This window comes from Seriola dumerili, unplaced genomic scaffold (genome assembly GCF_002260705.1).
Source record: "Seriola dumerili isolate Sdu_G_001 unplaced genomic scaffold, Sdu_1.0 BDQW01000017.1, whole genome shotgun sequence".
Taxonomy (NCBI): Eukaryota; Metazoa; Chordata; class Actinopteri; order Carangiformes; family Carangidae; genus Seriola; species Seriola dumerili.
Window position 1 is genome coordinate 1,391,626 of NW_019174272.1, and position 18,949 is coordinate 1,410,574.

The following is an 18,949-nucleotide window of genomic DNA, read 5'->3' on the forward strand; positions in this document are numbered from 1 at the left end:
GTGTCTTTATTTGCTAATGTAGTTTTCCTTCATACTGATAAATATGAAGAATGTAAAAAAAAAAAAAAAAAAAGATATTTTGTGATTGCTCAGGGCTTTATTGTACTTGCAATATATTCAAAAACAGTATTGCCTCTTTAACAGTACTCATAAAATGCTGATAAAACCGAAGGAGATATTGCATAAACATACACAGAACCTGCTGATTTATACAAGAATATACTGACTTCAGTCGCACTGAATTAAAGATAAGTATATAATGCCCATTGTTATGCTTTCCTAAGACCCTGCTGCTCTAATGACAAAGTTAAAATACCATCATGTTCCCACATTTATCCATTTTTCTCTAACGAATGTTCTCTACCGCTCTGGCTTCATTCTGTGTTCTGGGCGCTGAGATCCTGGTAGTCGACAGGAATAGTGTCTGTGGGGGTGAGAAACAGAAAGAAACTCAAAAGCGTACTCAAAGCATATGTAGCTGACTGGATTGCCTTTTTACTTGCAGATACTCACCGTTGCAACGATACTTCAAATTGGACCAGATGATATTTTCCTGAGAGAAGCAGAACACTCCCAGTCGCCCTCCTCTCATACTGGTGTCAATTATCACCCCTGTGTCCGCCACCAGGTTCGAACCCTCAAAAAAGCGAGCCCTGTTCCACACACGAGGTGAAACCAGTTAGTCAGTTCGCACAGTATGAGTGTGTATGCGTCCGAGTGACGGTGTGTGTCTGTCTGTACCTGATGTATCCAACCTGTGGCCTGTGCTGGAGGACCCAGCGGTAGGAAACCTTGTCCTTCCAGCCGACGTTCCTGGGGTCCTTCCACAGGAGGCGGACCTGCCCCTTGGTGTCTCCTGTGTGCCAGAGGGAATTCCTCAGATGCTCACCTGGACCCGTCTCAGACTTCACCATCTGGTGGTGAAGAGCCACAAAAGATGAGAGAGGGGAACAACTGATACTGGAATAGATGATGACAATAAACACACTTCCCCCCCACACCTTGAGTTGTATTCCCGGCTCAGCCACGGCTCTGAAGGGAGCAGCCTGCCAGTAGGTTTGTTCCGTCTGTTTCCACATCACCACGTAGAATGAGGAGGAGTCCTGGTAGCCGAAGATGAAGCCAGCGTAGTCATCATCTGTCACCGTGTTCACGTGGAACGTTCCCTCAAAGTCGACCCCACTGAACGCTTTGTAGCCTGTAGATGTGGACAGTGGAGAAGAAACATACAACAGCACTGGTTAGAGAAGGACATGCTGAGGAAAATGGGAAATAATCTAAAGTTATAACAGAAGAAGATGTGAAAGTATGAGGGTAGTCTCTACTTACCTACAGCAAGGCCCGGGTCAGAGTTCATGGTCTGGACTATCTCCATACCCTGTCAGCACAAGAGAGAGTTTACTCAATTTATTTGTGCTGTCACTGGGAAGAAAACCCCAGGAACAAGTCTGAGCTTTACACAGAGTGATAAAATAAAATGCTTTTGTAGATAAACCCACTGCATTACAGACGCTTCTGAAACAAGTGGCTAGCTCAGAAAGGTGTTGTGTTGTTCACCTGGTTGAGAACCACCCAGTTGGGGTCGATCTGGGAGTCTCCCTCTGGGTCCAGCACCACAGTCTGATAGGCTCTGAAGTCGGTCAGGGTGACCTCAGCATTCTCTGGGCAGTGGTCGATTTTGTCTATGATATTGTCTTTGTCAAAGTCTCCTTCGCATGCGTCTCCAATGTTGTTGTCTGAAATACAAGGACACAGCAAATTACTGCACATGCACGTGCGCACGCAGGAACAAACAGCAAATGATACTCACTATCAGAGTCCTTTTGATCTTTGTTGGGAACTAGTCTGCAGTTGTCATTATCATCCAGTATGCCGTCATTATCATCGTCATCGTCACATTCATCTCCCTACCAAAATAAAGTGAGACATTTGGAGCAGTGTAAACACAGAGCTGTCTATGGGTCAGCATGCATGAGATGGATTCATGATATGTGATTCATTAAATAAATGAAGTAAAGGATGAAGGAAGAGATAGTTTAGAACCATTCCATCCTTGTCAGTGTCCAGCTGAGAGGAGTTGATGATAGTGGGACAGTTGTCCTTCGTGTTCTGGTGGCCGTCCCCATCACTGCCAAAGAAAAAGAAGGGCCGGTCAAATAAATGACAAAATATTATAAAGCTTTACATCCATTTATACCACAGGTCTCGATAGTGTAGCTCTACCTGTCTATGTTGTCATCACAGGTATCTCCTACAAGGTCGTCATCTGAGTCGGACTGCAGGTGGACAAGACGGACACTGTTGATCAGAGTTATGGCAGCAGATGAATCTTTTTCAGGTTGTTGTTTTGGTTTGTTACCTGGTTGGGATTGGCCATATCAGGACAGCTGTCACAGGCGTCTCCCACCCCGTCATGGTCTCTGTCTCTCTGGTCTGGGTTGGGGACTCGCTGGCAGTTGTCAAGAATATTATTGAAGCCTGAGAACATAAACACCAGAGAGCTTTAATTTCTACTTCGTGTGTAAAGGCAGTGACAGAAAAAATAAAAAAAACACACAGCCTACAGACACACTCTGTCAAATGCATCAGCAGATGGCAGTGTTTGTTAAAGAGGAAGGTGAAATAGTTTCCAGTGGCCTTCAATGCCTGGCAAAGGCTTACCATGGAAAAATGCTTTGAGAGAGGAGACAGACATGACCAAACACTGAGTAATCCAGCCTTAGGAGTTAAAGACATAACCAAATGATCAAGAGGTTGGAGCTCTGCCAAACTCAATGAACAGCGGCCGCCGAACAGAGCCTAAACACGCAACACGCGTCAGCATATAAAGGTAAACATGCGGGCACACTCAAAGGCAAGAAGTTAAAACTGTTTCCATTGGAACAAATGAGAAGTGTTTAAAAAAGGGCAATCAGTGAGAGCTGAGTGTGTGAGAAACGTTTGTGAAACAACACTTACGATTCCAGTTGGAACATTTTAACATTTAACATGGTTTTCTACTGGGGTTTTAAAGTTTTTTGTCCAGACAGACGCAGTAGTCTTTTGCTGCAATTATCAGTTATTAACATGTTTCTAAAGTTATTACCTCTAAATGATGCAATAAAAGCAGTTATGGTCCAGTTACCTCCGATACCTCCAATAATAATGACCATCCAACTTTTTTTCAGCCACTGTGACCAGTTACAAAAACGACAGTTGTTGCAACGTGTCCCTCTCGTTACACCCCGTGATGTCAAATAAAACTATGAGAATATAATAATCATCTGACTGTTAAATACTAATAAATACACTCACCGTCCCCATCCATGTCATCATCACATTCATCTCCCAGCCCGTCCTGGTCTGTATCTCTCTGTGAGGGATTGTCTATTATTCTGCAGTTGTCACATGCGTCACCATGGAGATCCTTATCGCTGTTCCTCTGGTCCACGTTAGGAACAAGCCAGCAGTTATCCTGGGACAAAAAAAAAAAGAGTTTTGCTGTATAGCACATAGGCCTGAGGCACTGAATAGACTTAAATTCCTATTTATAAGATTTGTGAGAGTCCGCTGTATGCGGGACCTGTGGTCACCTACATCTATGTTAATAATGCCGTCATTGTCTGCATCATCATCACAGGCGTCACCCTTCCCATCCCTGTCTGCGTCCTCTTGGCCAGAGTTTGGCACAAACACACAGTTGTCCTGGAAACCACACAGGTAAACACATACACACACACACACACACACATCTTTTAGTTTTAATGCTACATTTAATTAAATGCAAGAGAGGACAGGGGATGTAGACATGAGTACCTGCTTACAGTTGTTGTCTCTGCACTGGAGATTATTGTCAGGATATGCATCAATATCTGTGTCCTTTCCACACGCGTAGCCATTACCTGCCCAACCAATGCCACACTAAACAACACCGACACACACATGGGGGGAAAAGACATGGCATGACATTTCATGTAAACAGTCCAATGTGGAACAACGCAACAGTGATTCATAAAGCTGAATAAACTGGCAGTATTTTCAGAATCATTATTACCATACAGGTAATGCTGCCATCTCGCTCCACGACACACTCAGCGTTGGGGTCACAGGGGTTGGGTTGACCGTTGGGGCAAAGCCTGGTGCCATGGCAGCCTCTCACCTGGTCACCTGTGAAGCCGGTTTTACACTCGCCGCAGCGGAAGGAGCCCTGATGATGACAGTACAGAGTCAGAAACCAGGGCACTCTGCTATAGGAGAGTGTGATAACCATGCACTAATCCCAGTGGTCTTACCATAGTGTTGTAGCAGTGTGAGTCGGCAGTGCAACCTCCATTCTCAGGCGGGCCCAGGCACTCATCTATATCCTCACATACCTGGGATGAGCAGTACATAAAGTATAAAGAAAACGAATCATACTCTGTAGACAGGCACGGATAAATCAAACAGAATGAACGTTTTATTTACAGTGTATTCATTTTTTTTTTTTTTTATTGTACCTGTTTGTGTGACTTAGCATAGGATACTCCCACTCCATTTATCTCCGGTCCGGTGTATCCCAGAGGGCATTTCTCACAGCGAAAGCCAGGAGCAGTGTTCACACACCGGACACCAGGGAAACACGGGTTAAACTGGCACTAAAACACACAAAGAAATACAGAAGCTGGTCAAATGCTAACTAGTTCTACTTTCACGTCCTGGTTGCAGAGACACATGCACACCAAAAGGAATATATAAAAAAAATATAATCCATACCTCGTCTACGTCATCACAGTGCACCCCGTCTCCTGTGTATCCATCAGGACAGGGGGCACACTGGAAGTCCCCTGACTCTGAACGGATGCACATGTTCTGTCTGAAACAGGTCCCAGGTGGGCACTGAGTCAAAGGCTCAGGCTGCATGACAAACTGCCCTGGACCTGGAGCTTGACCAGCGTTGGTTGGACTGCCCCCGAGACCTGTGGGCACACATAGACAGATATACAAGCACATTGTTAAATTTTTCACTTTGTCAGAAGTGTTTAAATTCAGTAAATGAAACTAGTTTTTGTACTGCTTACCACAGGCAAGACACTCTGCGATGGTGTTCCTCAGAAAAGTTGTCTCCTTAATCTTAACCATAAAGAAACAGGGTGTAGTACTTGTTAGTGCTACTTGGCTAAAATGTGTTAACACTTTACATCACTTCATATCAATACAGGTAAATCCTACTTGTATCTTTCAATAAGCACTGGAAAGCTATAAAATGTGTGTCTGCTAAGGTGATCTGTTTCCTTACATAAAAGATTCCCTCAGTGTGTTTGATACTTTAGTGTCGAATGCTCCCTGAGGCAAATCCCCTGCTTTAAATAATCATCTGAAATCATCCACTTCTATCTGCTGCTGAGGTGAAGGTCCGATTTTTGATTTACTCAGCTCTCTGTTACTGATGTTACATAAAGCCTTGAAACAAAGCCAATCTTCAGGTCCTGCATTCTCACTTCTCACAATGAACTGCATATTTTATTGCAAAAACAATCTCACCACGGAGAAAAAGGGAAATTCCAAATGGTTGCAAATCAGCCCACATTCTGCCACTTTTAAAAACAGATAATCCAAATCTTCTAAACAACCTCTCCGCATTTTCTATCAATACGATATCATCGAATCATTCCACTATTTGCCATTACTGTGTTATTAAAATGCTGTGTAGGTCTTTAGTTGATTTCCCAAACCTTGTGATCAATTTCAATATTTGTTTGTGTGTGTTTCGTTTTCCATCACGAGGTGTCACACACAGGGCTCTGACACAGAATAGGTCACCTGCTGGTGGAGTAGCGCCTTCATCTCAGATAGCATGCTCCTCAGCTCCAGCATGGTGGCCTGGTCGTGCACCGTCCTGCCTCCCTGGATACCTGCGAGGATTTCACAAATCAGAATTAGAGAATTGGATAAAAAAACTGTGAAAAAAAGCTTATGATTTACATATGTAACAAAAAAAAAGAATATTAGGTGTTCCTGGTGGTGGTTTATTATTTCCAGCACTTTTCAAGTTTTCCAAGCTGTTGACTGCTGTGTGAAATCACTTCAAAACACTGACATCTATTAGGTTTAAGTTAAAATGGCGGCATGTGTGTGTGTGTGTGTGTGTGTGTGTGTGTGTGTGTGTGTGTGTGTGTGTGTGTGTGTGTGTGATGTCAGACAGACAATCAGTTGCAATTTGTTCTCACCCAGCAGTTGCAGAGATTCACCCTGGTCCACACTACAGTCCTGCAAAGTGGCCACATTGTCTATAGTGTCCCCTGTCACCAGCTTGAAGTCTGTCAGTGCATCCTTACAGAAGAACAGAGGAAAGTAAGAAATTAAACAGTATGAATTTGATTCATTCAGCACAAATCTATCAAGAAATGGTTAAATATATACACATGTACTCATAATATAATGTTTGGGCTTTACTATAATGTGTTATACAGTAGATATCTGCAGTATAATGGTATAATGGATATTATTCACCTGTCCACTTGGCTGCAGGGTCCTAAGGGCCACCCTATTGGGACCAGGTGGGAGTGATCCAAACGCAGCCGGAGCATCATCCAAAGTGTGCGCCAGTCTGCAGTCTACATAGATGTTGAGGCGAGGCGGACCACCCTGCAGACCGCTGGCGTGTAGCATCACATGATGATCTCGGCCATCAGCCAGGGAGGCGTGGTTGAAACTGGTGGCGCCAAATCTGCCGTCAGTCTTCTGGTAACGAATGGTGACTGGATAGAAGGAAGTGAGAATGAAAGACAGAGGAGAGAAAACAAAGAGCGGGCGGAGGGGAGGTAGCAGTTGAAACGGATAGCTGATGATGATGTAGTGTGTGGTTGTTATAGACACTGTTGTATGTCTCAGTATAATAATTCACCCTTGCTCAGCTTGGCCTGCACGCTGAAGTCCAGGTACTTGGTGTTGTCTTTGGGGTTGATGACACTGTAGAGAGAGGTGGGGCCCTTGCTATGGAGCCTGAAGGAAGAGAGGAGGAAAGCCTCGTCTTGCCCTTTGCTCTTCAGCTTTCCTTGCAGCAAGTCTGGCAGGCAGTCTGGAGAGTCCAGCAGGTCATAGACTAATGCAGGAGAGGATTGTTAAACACCTGAATTACACTGCCGTGGATGCATTGTAGCACCATTGTGACAAAGAGAAAAGGCACAGTTTAACACCACAGGCAGTAAGGGAAAAATTCAGTCCGTAGTGTGAAATATTCAGCATACCAAGTGAAAACACTCCATGTGGTACAAGTGCTGCCGAATCTATTTTTTGACAGTATTAATGGAGAGTTTTGAGTTTGTGTCTTAGTGACTATAGCTCGCACTGAACTGTCGATTGCTACTGCTGAGTCAGTGCACTATGGTACTTTATTATGTGTGACAGTATATCTGTTGTGTGTGTGCTTGTGCGTGTGTGTGTGTGTGTGTGTGTGTGTGTGTGTGTGTGTGTTTATGTGCGTGCAAGTGCATGTTCACGTTTGTATCCTGCTGTGTTTTATAGAGTGGTGGATGGGAGTTGCAGAGAGAAGCAGCAGTAAACTCTTTCCACTGGAACAAACCCACCGCTTCACACTCACATGCACGGACACATACACACAAACTCAACAACACTTGCACTCAGCCATTTGCTCAATTCAAGAGTAATACGAAGTGACAAATTGAATGGAAACATTTGCGTTTAAATTCCAGGCAAATCAAGGTTTTGCACATGCAATTTCTCACTTGGTTGTTGGCCCTGTTTTACCATCCAAGACTGGCCTTATTTAGGTCAGACTGTTACTAGATCCTGGATGTCAAACTCTGCAAGCCACAAAAAAAGCTAATTTCATGCCAACCAAATCAACAGAATTACCCTTGTTAATTGCAGCTTACTGCAGATTGGAAGTTATAAGACCAGACAACAGACTGTTAGGAATGTGTAAATGGAAAAGACAGTTACTAAAACAGTGATACACAGAGGTTTAACATGTACAGCACACAGAAACACACTGTATATAATGTTGTCCAGAAGGACATGGATGGTGAAGAGCCCGTACTTACCAGTGCCTTCAGCTGTGACAGTGAGCACCAGCTGTTGCAGCACCAGAGACAGAGCTGCTGCTCTGCCCCACATACCCATCATCAGTGCTTCAGAGCGGGACACACCTCAAAAGAAGCCGTGTCCCTGAAGAAAGAACTAAATTTCCTCCTGTGGATCAGTAAGAGAGTCACAGGCTGGTCAACCACAGAATGATGGACAAGTCCTGATCTTGAAGAAAAATATCAGGAGAGGTGAGATGGTTTTGTGGCCACAGGCACAGCTTTTTAAAGCAAAGGGGAGTGTTCCCTTACGCTCCTGTTGCGAAAGTGGCACAGTGTAGGGACTATTTTAATAGTTTGGGGGAGTGTCCCCTTGCTACTATCGTCTGATTGAATGATAAGTTGCATATTGTCCCTGTTTGTAAAAGCTGAAGTAGTTTAACTTCATGCTAGAAAAAGTAAAATAGTTAACAAATAAATGTGAAACAAAATATATGGCATTAACAGAGCATTTTATTCTAAAAAGAATTGTCAGAGTTCTGCATTACTAACACTACTGAGCTAAATGTGAGAAGTTTTAATGTATTTATGACTCTATTTGATTTAAAGTCAAAATAAAGCCGTTATCCCTTAAGTCCTTGTCTGTACTGTCTTTTGGGGATTTGTAATATAACAGCATAAGAAGTACTCTAAATCAGCCTGTATACACTCAGCCAACTCTGAAAAATGTCTGAAATGGATTGTGCCTGGATCTCAGGGGAGGAAAACCTGATTCCATCTGGCCATTGTTTCTCACAAACATCACTGAACCCGTGTAATAAAATGTGGATTTCATCTTCTAGCTCATCTCAGTAAGCCAGTTGAATTGTATAACTGTGCCAGATGTTTTTAATTTTCATTCAATTTTATTTAACTGAATGCCTCTGCAAAGCTTTTCTAAATTCCATTTCTTGAAGAATGTGGGAAAAAGAGGACAGAGAGGGCTAGACTTGGGACAGTTTTTAACCCTGGAAACATTTCATGTTAGGCGTCTGGTACTCGTCTTAAAGTTTTCCCTACTAACCTCAAGTGGATTTCAACATCTCAGCTGCTGGGCCGATCCAAAACAGAGACATTTACCATCCCTCAGTGCACTATCACTGTGGATCCGTCTGTGTCTGGCTGTCTGGTCTCTGACCAAACCCCTGGCAGCCTTCAACGGTCTGACTATCACCTCCGGGACAGATATCATGTTATTGTTGCTGAAAAGATATAAAGCTCTACAAAAATGGAAATTAGTATTTGACATGGAAATAAAAATATAAAATGGTCGCTCTTTCAGCATTAAAAAAATATAAAATCAGATCACATAAAATGAACAACTGAGTGATATGACCTTTTGATCATGTTATCTCCAGCCAGACTTAAAACTGTTGCCATAATGGTGACATAAAACATTAAATATCACCACTCTTAACAACCACATGAATTCGTTAAAATATGATTCACCAAGCATTTTTTTTCTCTGTGCCACTTTACCATATGTACACATTTCCCCAGTGGTAAACAAAGAAGGAGGTCTGGAACAGGGGACAAATCAGGAACTGACTGCTAATACAAGCCTTTAGAAAGATCTTTGACAAGATACAGTTTGAAACTAAATTTAATGTATAAACAAGGTAGATAAGGGGAGTTTTTCCTTATCCAAATATAAAGCCCTTTAAGACAAATTTGTTATTTTGAATTACATAAATAAAAATTTACTTAACTTGATTATTAATGACCTAATGTGTAAGAATAACTTGCTCTTCAGTGTATCTGCACACTGGACATTTTCTAAATAAATTATTCCTGATTAATTCTGAATCAGGGGCTCAGTCAGGATCCAAAAAAAGCAATTCATAAATAATTCAGGGTTCATTCTTTATGCTGTTCTGGAGTTTACGAATCACACAATCTTCCTCAATCCAGCTGGATTTGTAAGGATTGTACTTAAAGGATTTCTTATAGATGTTGTCATATGTTCTCATACGTGTTGTTATATGTCAATAAAGTCTTTCTCATTAGGTGTACTATTTTTTCTCCCTCTATTAAAGTGGTGATTTGTTGTCCCTCATTCCTTCATGATTACTTCACCATTACTTAGCATTTTTATGATCCCTAAAGTGAAGTAAAGCATCATAACAAACCGACAAAGAGCTAATGAACCAGTATGAACTCAATATATCAAGGCAGAGACTGACTTCTCAAAAAAGAAGAGAAAACAAACAAACAAACAAACAAACAAAACAAAAAACGCTCATATACACAGCACATTTACATTAATATTCACATTACATTATTGTTCCTTCATGACACCGTAAATGTGTGTAACATATGAACATTTTATTCTGAGCACGATATTTTTTCTCATATTTATTTTTTTCACCTGATTTTTCTGACCTATTTTTTCACTAAATTTTATACACCTCATATTTTTCACCTGTTTTTTTTCACCTCTGCAGGCTCTGATGTGACGGATGTATCAGGTACCCCGTGACGTCACTGGCTCCCTCCATGAATCAAAAACATGGCGGCTGCCATGGAGCTGAGATGCTGGGGAGGAGATTGGGGTTTGCCTTCTGTCCACACCGAGTCCCTCATAGTTTTGGTAACGTTACCGTCTGCTTGTAAAAACAAATATGCTCATTATATCCACTCTTGCGACAGGTTTCTCTCTTCGGTTTCCTTTGCTTCTTCTCTGTGTATCTCTGATTAGCTTCCATGCTAACTTACCTACCTACAGTTTGCTTGTCGGCTGCGTCGATGTGCAGGATAGAAAATAATATTTCCAGTTATATTTAATGTTTGTCCAGCTACAAAATAACAGCTGTGCGGACTGCATGGTCTGTTCTTCATGTGTGCCTGGTTGTCAGAAGTCAGACTCATTGCTAACAAAGATTTGGTCCCTTCAAGGTCAGTTTGCACAGGGTCCGATTTTAAACCGGAAGATTTTTGTCCGCACTACCTTGCCGTGTAACTATCGACTGTGGCCGAGGTAGTATTAACCTGGTCAGAAAATAAACAGCGAGTTGTTTGCTGTTTAGCATGTTCTCCCTCAGTGAATCCATGCAGTTACAATTCTTGCCACAAGGTGACACTTTGGCTCATTTTCTGGCCATGATGAAACGTATGCCATATTTTAAAGCATTTTATTAATTTCACTAATGATTTTTGGTTGAGTTTGTAGTTTGTTGACAGCATTATAATATGATTACAGAATACCATATGTCAGACTTTGTCAGGGGTCATTCTAGATTAATCTTATCAAGATGAAAACAGACATTTAATAAGTGAAATTTTAGAAAATAGGAACTATAAAATGAAATCAAATGCAAACCACAGTAATATTTTCTTCAGAAAGCAGACAAGGTAAAATTTCAGAGCAGAAACCATTAATTCTCAAACATTAATCTATTCTCACAGATGTTTTTCATGCCAAATATTCTCCAGTGTAATGATTTACTGCTTTTCTCTGAACATATTTGGATGTTGGACTCTTAGTTGAACAAAAAAATTGAAGGTGTCTCCTCGGACTCCTGAAAATTATAATAGGGTGATTTTTGCTATTATTTTACATTTTGTACACTAAAGCTGAAAATAAAGCAACAAATTATTAGATTTATTAAAAAAAATAATTGTTAGTATTAACTCTAACTTATTTAATTATGCATCTGTTTGTCTTTATTTTGGTGTGTTTTTTTTCCTGCTTGTGGTTTTGCTTGTTTTAACTCCTTCTATAAATGAAGCTGTTTCATGTCAGCAGTGTAATCATAGTGGTCCCTTGTGCCAAATGCATTTACAGTCAGTGCCATATTCCTCCTGGTGGTACAACGTAACCTTGATTAAAGTATTACAGTCCTGCATTTGGGCTGTATGCAGCTCAGGAAGTATTCTCCTGAAAGATGCATGCTGCATATGTTTGCATTTAGATCAATAGTTCCACTGTAACATTTATAACTGACTTTTAAATCATGAATGCACCGACTGTTGTTTCTTTTATCATCTTTCCTGACTCAAGTTCGGGTTTTCTTTCAGGCATACGCTAAGTTTTCAGGGGCAGAAGTCGCGGTTTCTCCTATAGACTGGACATGGAAAACTCTAACAGGTGAGCTGCAGCTTCTCATAAAGAACAAATTCCTAACACGGTGGTCTGGACGCCACATTGGGATTGCTTGGTATACATATGTTGACAGAGAATTCTATGACTCACATGGGAATATTTGCAGACAGTGCATAGTCCATACAAAAAAGAAATATAGCTGTATAATGTGGAGCTTCCTTTATACTATTGAAAATAACAATATTATGACAGTATGCGTGCTTAAGATCACATGACAACTGTAATACTGTTATTGCTGTAGTCCTGAAAATGTTGTTGACCCAAAAACATGTCAGAAGTATTGGTTGGATTTAAAGCTTTGGTTTTTTATGTTTTTCTGCATCTGATTCGGTTTCACAATGGAGTGAGTTAATGTAAATCGAGGTTCACAATACATTTTGTAATTTGTAATTGTAATATCCCTGTTGCTCAACCTGCAGCGACAGTCCCAGAGTTGCTTTGTGGAGGCTCTGCAGTGCAAGAACCAGCGCAGATACTCAACTTCCTGAGGAAACAGGTGAGAGTCTGCTAAAGCTACTCACTGTCCATAACCTGGTTTTTATGTCCCCAACCCCATTTAACAGAATGAGCGGATCTACGGAGCGGATCTTGTAATATTTATGATTTTTTTTTTTTTCAGAGGTTTAATGCAGACTATGAGCTGACAGCCAGACAAGGAGCAGACACCATGGCATACATCGCCCTGCTTGAAGAGAAACTGCGACCAGCTCTGGTAACACCATCTCTCCTCTACTTGTTTCCTGTCAAACAATAATCTGTGAGTGCTGTAAATGTTTAGAGTGAGGTTTCGTCTCCAACAGCTACACACTTTCTGGGTGGATGCAGAAAACTACGCCAATCTGACACGGCCATGGTTTGCGTCACGCTCGCCTTTCCCTCTTAACTTTCTCGTCCCTTGTCACCATGCCAACACTGCCCTCTCCCGCATCCTTCTAACCAAAGGAGAGGCGCCACTACACAGAATCAGTGAGGTGGAGGGAAAGGTAAATACTGATCTGCCTGATTCATCAGTTGTGTCAGCTCTGCCAACATGTCAGCTCTCTTGTTTATAACTGTAAATCTTTCTCACTCTGCCTGCCTCAGATCTACAGTGATGCTAAAGAGTGCCTGAATCTCCTCTCCTACAGGCTGGGAACAGCAAACTATTTCTTTGGCAACTCGTGAGTTATTTAATGTTTGCGGACTTAAATGTTCATTTGAAGGACCACATGTATACATCAAATGTTTGTTCAAAGCTACTGGAAAACAGAATAGATTTAAAAAAAAAAAAAGCTTGAAAAAGACTTCATTAATTAAATTTGTGGTTCAGAGTCAGTTGGTCAACAATTGAGGCTTACTGAAACAAATTTAGATACATAGAAGGAATAGTTCATTTCGAGTGTATTTGAGAAATCCCTCTAGAAATTTTTTGCAGTGTTCATTTCTGACAATATGTGTAATACTACATTTGATATTCACGCTTCATAGCCCTATACCGTTTGTTTATATTTTTGTATACGTGTGTGTTTGGGATTGTAGGCCGACCAGTCTGGATGCCTTTGTATTTGGTTTTGTGGCGCCACTCCATAAAGCCAGTCTTCCAAGCAGCCCTCTGCAGAGCCACCTCAGACAGCTGGATAACCTCACACGCTTCTGTGACACCATCCTTGCGGTCTACTTCAGCTCAGACCAACCTTGTAAGATCGCTGCACACACTGGAAATAGTCACACTTTGGGGCTTAAGTTTGGTAAAATCGAGACACAAAGATGTGGGGAAATATTTACATTTGCCCGCACAAAACAACTAACATCATTAGAATTTTCCTTCTTCTTCTCAAAGCTTTGTTTCACTGCATGCTTGCTCTTTGTATCTACTTTATTTTTGGGTGTTCATTGACTTAACACTGTTCCCGTTCCTCTAATTCTCTGCAATCTCATTTTTCTTCTGCTGGTGTCGCATTACGTCATCTCTCTCCAGGTCCTCCCCCACCTGTTCAGGAAACTATGGATGCCAACCTGCAGAAACTAACTCAGCTTGTAAACAAAGAATCCAACTTAATAGAAAAGGTGGTTCTGCTTTCCTTTTCTCCTCTTTGCATGGGTTCATGGTTGCATTTGGCAGGTGCACTCTCAGCTGTATTTACATAAATAGTGTATCATACTGAATCACTGTTTTCCGCTCATGCATCTGTGCTCCAACTAAACTGTACATCTTGTACTGTAGATGGATGATAACCTTCGCAGCAGCCCTCAGCACAAACCCCACAGACCAGACCCCAAACCCAGTCTGGCCAGTGAGAAGAGCTCTACCCCTGCCTAACCCTTGACCTTACACCCCTGATCCAGCCTTAGGAATCGAGGAGGACCACCCCATAGATGAAAGGTGCTGACTCAACGTCCTGAAATCAAAAAATTGTCATAAAGCTGAACTGCAACTTGAATGGAAAATAACATTTCACATCATTAACAGGAATATGACTATATGATTATAAAAAGAGACTTTTTTTTACAGCAAGATAATGATGATAGATTTCAAAGATGTTTGTCTGAAAGAGAAGGAAAAGTGCTCTAGAGAGGTTTTTAAGAAGGTTGAGCGCATGTATGTGGTAAAGATGGAATGCTATGAAGTGGTGTTCAATGAGAAAGACACAGAAAGTTCAAAGGGAAGCCAGCCTACAGTTGATGCACCATAGAGAACATGAAGATATTGAAGAGACTGTGGTCACTTAAGTAGAACAGTGTGGTGCTAGAGAACCTTATGGCAAGATTTGTTAAGTTATGTTAAACCCAGTTTATGAATCTGTGTTTTTGTTAGATCCCCATCCTTCTGAGCACATATTATTTCTAATATCCACAGTAAAATGTTCTGCACTGTAAATTCTAGCATTTTAATTAGGGTAATGTACACTATATATGCAGTCATGACTATAGGAATGAACAACTACTTATTTTGCTTTGCTTTCACCTCCTCTGTTGTGTATAGTTTGTATAGTTGTAAATAGTTTCATGATTGAAATCAATGCAATTTACTGGTGGTTTCTTCTAATAGGGCTGATCAGCTTGTTCACAATCTTTGCTAGACACACTGAGGTAATGGAAGGGCCTTACACACTGTATTAACTTATTCATGCAAAATATTTGGGATTAACGTGTTTATTGTGTGTGTGTGTGTGTGTGTGTGTGTGTGTGTTTGTGTGTGTGTCTTTCAATCATTTTTTGTCTTTGTTGTCCAAGATTGTGTGTGTTATTAACAATCCACTCACTTCTGTTGTTGCCATGATTTTCCACGACCAACATTTACTTTGTTTTGATTTTTTTTCTGCTGTATTATCATTTGTGCCTATTTAACACTCATTCTGTTTAAATTGAAGTGTCCGTCCTACATGGGAATGTCTCATTAGCTGCCTTCTGATTTCCTTTATTTGTACAGTCTGATTATCTAGTACAGAAATTGGACTGGGCTATGAGTTGCCTGTTTTTTCTTTGTTTTTTTTTTTTGCTTTGTTGTTTTTTGTTTTTTTTTACTGTCATGCTCCCTAATATCCTCACAGCTCATACATCACAGAACTGAGTCTTCTTCTCCTTTCATGATCTCAGTTTTAGAATATGAATACTCGTAAAGATACCTGGGCTCTTGCAACTTCATGGTTACATTCCCTTTAAAGCACCGTATTCTGAAACTAAAGTGTTCATTGGGGTGTGTGCTGTCATCACCCCGTGTTGTCAGACAGGCTTGTGAGGACCACATGGGTGCAGTGTGCCTTCACGACTGATAGTGTCAAAATGTATTTTCTGTCCTTTATAATTTTGATACATTGTCATAAATTATCTTTGTCCTTTCAGTTGCTGTTGTTCATGATCTGTTGGTGGTTGATAACAACTGTCTTCATATTACTGAAATACAAATATAATAAGCCAACGTCGGCCACTGTCTTTTTTTTAAATGTACTTTTTAAAGCAAAATAAACAGCACGTGCTTATGAATGGAGCCAAAATCAGAGCTTCTAGTGGACTTCAGTGCATTTTTCTTTTAAAAAGAAAAAAGAACATTTTTCCTCCATCCTCTAACTAAGACAATGCATAACGCTGTCCTTTTCTGTGACCTGTGTTTCCCGTAATAGTTACAGAAGATTTCACTATTGCCCACTGTGCCTCTTATTGTGTGACCAGTTGTTTAGATGTTGGAAGGATAGAGAGCTCTTTGTCTGGTTTTGGCTTTAGACATGGAAAAAAAGGAGAGTAATTAAGCTGAGAGGAAATGATGTATACTTGAAATCAGATATTGTCCAAGTCATTGGTCACGTGTGGGAGAAACTCCTGCTGAAACTTCCATTGGCTGGCTAATAGGCACAGTAACAGGAAATAAAGAGCACATTTGGACCTGTTGTCAATTTTGTGTTGCATCTTCTCAACTCCAATATTTTTACGACCCATTTTTCTGGGTTAGAAAAATATGTTTGTCGGATAGTGTCAGAAAACACTGGGTCCTAACTTACACTAACCCGAGCCTTCCTGAATTCAGCTACAATAAAAATTGTCCCCAGCTTCACAAACCGGTGTTATCCACTGCAGGAAGGAAGACAAGAGTCAGTTCCAGTAAAGCGAGGATGTCACTTTTTCAAAGAGCTCTCCCTCAGGTTCCAGCAGAGCACATGCAAGCCAGCAGCTGTTCCCTGATGGTCTGCATGTGTTTCTCCTCCACTCCTCTTCTTCCTCTCACTCTCCCTCCCCTCTGTGTTTCCCCAGAAATGAGGAAAGGTGTCAGACATGAGGGAAAAATAAGGTACGAGTGCCTGGAAAAATAGTAACATAATAATTGTGAGATGACTTGTCCTCGGAAAACCATATAGCTTTGTCAGCGAGGTGAATTGTCCACAAGTCCACAGTAGCTGTAGGTCATACTGAAGGCATCTGGAAGTCTAAATGTTTGATAGATTTTGCAGACATTGTTAGTATTGGTAGCAGAAATATATTTGACTGATTACTAATTTGTGTTTACACTCATTTTTAAGTTGGCAGTAATGTTCATTGTATTACATTGCAGTAAGTGTACTGGGTGATGAAAAGTACATGGCAATACAGGGCTGGCCCAAGGCATAAGAGAACTACGCAGCTGCTAAGGGCCCCTAATGGCACCAGGGGGCCCCGAAGAGTGCTTGAAATGCCCCACTAGATCTTTTTGCTGCTGCACTTCTTCTATCCGAATGTACAGTTTTCTCTGGGCTACAGTGCTGAAATACAACACTATAGATATGTATTTTACCACATTGCAGAACAAAAATTATCAACACAGAAATAATAAAAACATTTTAACGAACGCCACACTTCCCAACGCACCTGGTGCACACGCCCATACCTATGGCACACAGCTGCATCTGCACATGGTCGCACTCTCATGCCAATGTATGTACGTTGGTGTTTGCATTTTACCATTGTTCTACCTGGAGATGACGCACAATTTCTCAGAGATTGGTGAGGCTGAACTGCACAGCAGCCAGCAACCCTATTGAGATTTATTAGGCTTTATTGTAATTACTTATTCTTTATCAACAATGAGGGGGGTTGTTGCTTACTGCTTATGGCTATTAGCCTATAGGCCCACTATTTACAAAATAAAGATCTAGTTCTTATTCACTAAATAAAGTTTAGTTTTTATGTCTTACTATACTATGACTTTTTTTCTTTACTATACTATGACTTTATGACTAATTATGCTCTGACTTTTTATGATTAATATACTCTGACTTTTTTTTAACTTTTTATGCCTTACTATTGAATGACTCTTTATGCTTTAGTATATTATGATGTTTTCATGCCTTATTATACTATGAAATTTTAATTCCTCACTATACTATGAATTTTTATGCCTTACTATACTATGACTTTACGACTTAATATACTGTGACATATTATGATTAATATGCTATAACTTTTTATGCCTTACTATACTACGACCTATGACATATGCATATATATATATATATATATATATATATATATAAAACATAGTTGTCCCTATATCAAGAGGGATGTTACAATCTGTGTCATCTATAAGAGGCTATATTATTATGACATACATACATCCTCTGGATATATGAAGATATAAGTTTAGAACATATATGAAATACTCATAGTAAAATTCAACTTTNTTTTTTTAACTTTTTATGCCTTACTATTGAATGACTCTTTATGCTTTAGTATATTATGATGTTTTCATGCCTTATTATACTATGAAATTTTAATTCCTCACTATACTATGAATTTTTATGCCTTACTATACTATGACTTTACGACTTAATATACTGTGACATATTATGATTAATATGCTATAACTTTTTATGCCTTACTATACTACGACCTATGACATATGCATATATATATATATATATATATATATATATATATATAAAACATAGTTGTCCCTATATCAAGAGGGATGTTACAATCTGTGTCATCTATAAGAGGCTATATTATTATGACATACATACATCCTCTGGATATATGAAGATATAAGTTTAGAACATATATGAAATACTCATAGTAAAATTCAACTTTAATAATACAACATGCTTATTAAAATACTATTTTTTTGTATATGATTTTCTTTATAATTTTTTATTAAAATTAACCATACATGCCTATCTTTTATATTTACATATATAATGAACATATAATGACTGGCTATATACGAATATATATTCATGTATCATATGTCTATAATACACTGTTGCCCATAAAGTTGGAGTCATTTTGTTTTCAGACACAATCCTCTGTTTTTTCCTATTTAAATGCATCAGTAATCACTTTTGACCAGGTGCAATGATTACAT

At 40.1% G+C, this 18,949-nt stretch overlaps 2 protein-coding genes across 4 annotated transcripts; one reads left to right on the forward strand and one right to left on the reverse strand.

The window, feature by feature from the left end:
- Positions 1-94: 94 nt before the first annotated feature.
- LOC111227674 (thrombospondin-4-B-like) lies at positions 95-8,232 on the reverse strand. Its single transcript, XM_022753303.1, has 23 exons — positions 8,022-8,232; positions 6,863-7,060; positions 6,469-6,716; positions 6,186-6,288; positions 5,779-5,870; positions 5,037-5,088; positions 4,732-4,934; positions 4,476-4,613; positions 4,272-4,352; positions 4,034-4,186; positions 3,796-3,900; positions 3,577-3,684; positions 3,295-3,454; positions 2,360-2,478; positions 2,224-2,276; positions 2,044-2,128; positions 1,811-1,907; positions 1,558-1,736; positions 1,330-1,378; positions 1,002-1,198; positions 742-914; positions 514-653; positions 95-424 (listed from the first exon to the last, which is right to left on the reverse strand). The coding sequence occupies exons 1-23, from the start codon at positions 8,101-8,103 to the stop codon at positions 375-377; spliced, it is 2,865 nt and encodes a 954-aa protein (XP_022609024.1). The 5' UTR covers positions 8,104-8,232; the 3' UTR covers positions 95-374.
- A 2,313-nt stretch (positions 8,233-10,545) lies between these two features.
- Positions 10,546-15,612, forward strand: mtx3 (metaxin 3). Of its 3 annotated transcripts, XM_022756140.1 has the most exons (10): positions 10,548-10,629; positions 12,057-12,126; positions 12,561-12,637; positions 12,761-12,853; positions 12,942-13,124; positions 13,225-13,301; positions 13,660-13,817; positions 14,099-14,187; positions 14,345-14,503; positions 15,355-15,612. In XM_022756140.1, exons 1-9 carry the CDS (start codon positions 10,549-10,551, stop codon positions 14,438-14,440), a joined length of 924 nt encoding a protein of 307 aa, XP_022611861.1. In that variant the 5' UTR covers position 10,548; the 3' UTR covers positions 14,441-14,503; positions 15,355-15,612. The 3 variants fall into 3 exon arrangements, with proteins under 3 accessions (XP_022611880.1, XP_022611861.1, XP_022611871.1); XM_022756159.1 differs by having other exon boundaries at positions 10,546-10,629; positions 14,345-15,612; XM_022756150.1 differs by lacking the exons at positions 14,099-14,187; positions 15,355-15,612 and having other exon boundaries at positions 14,345-14,433.
- Positions 15,613-18,949: the final 3,337 nt, after the last annotated feature.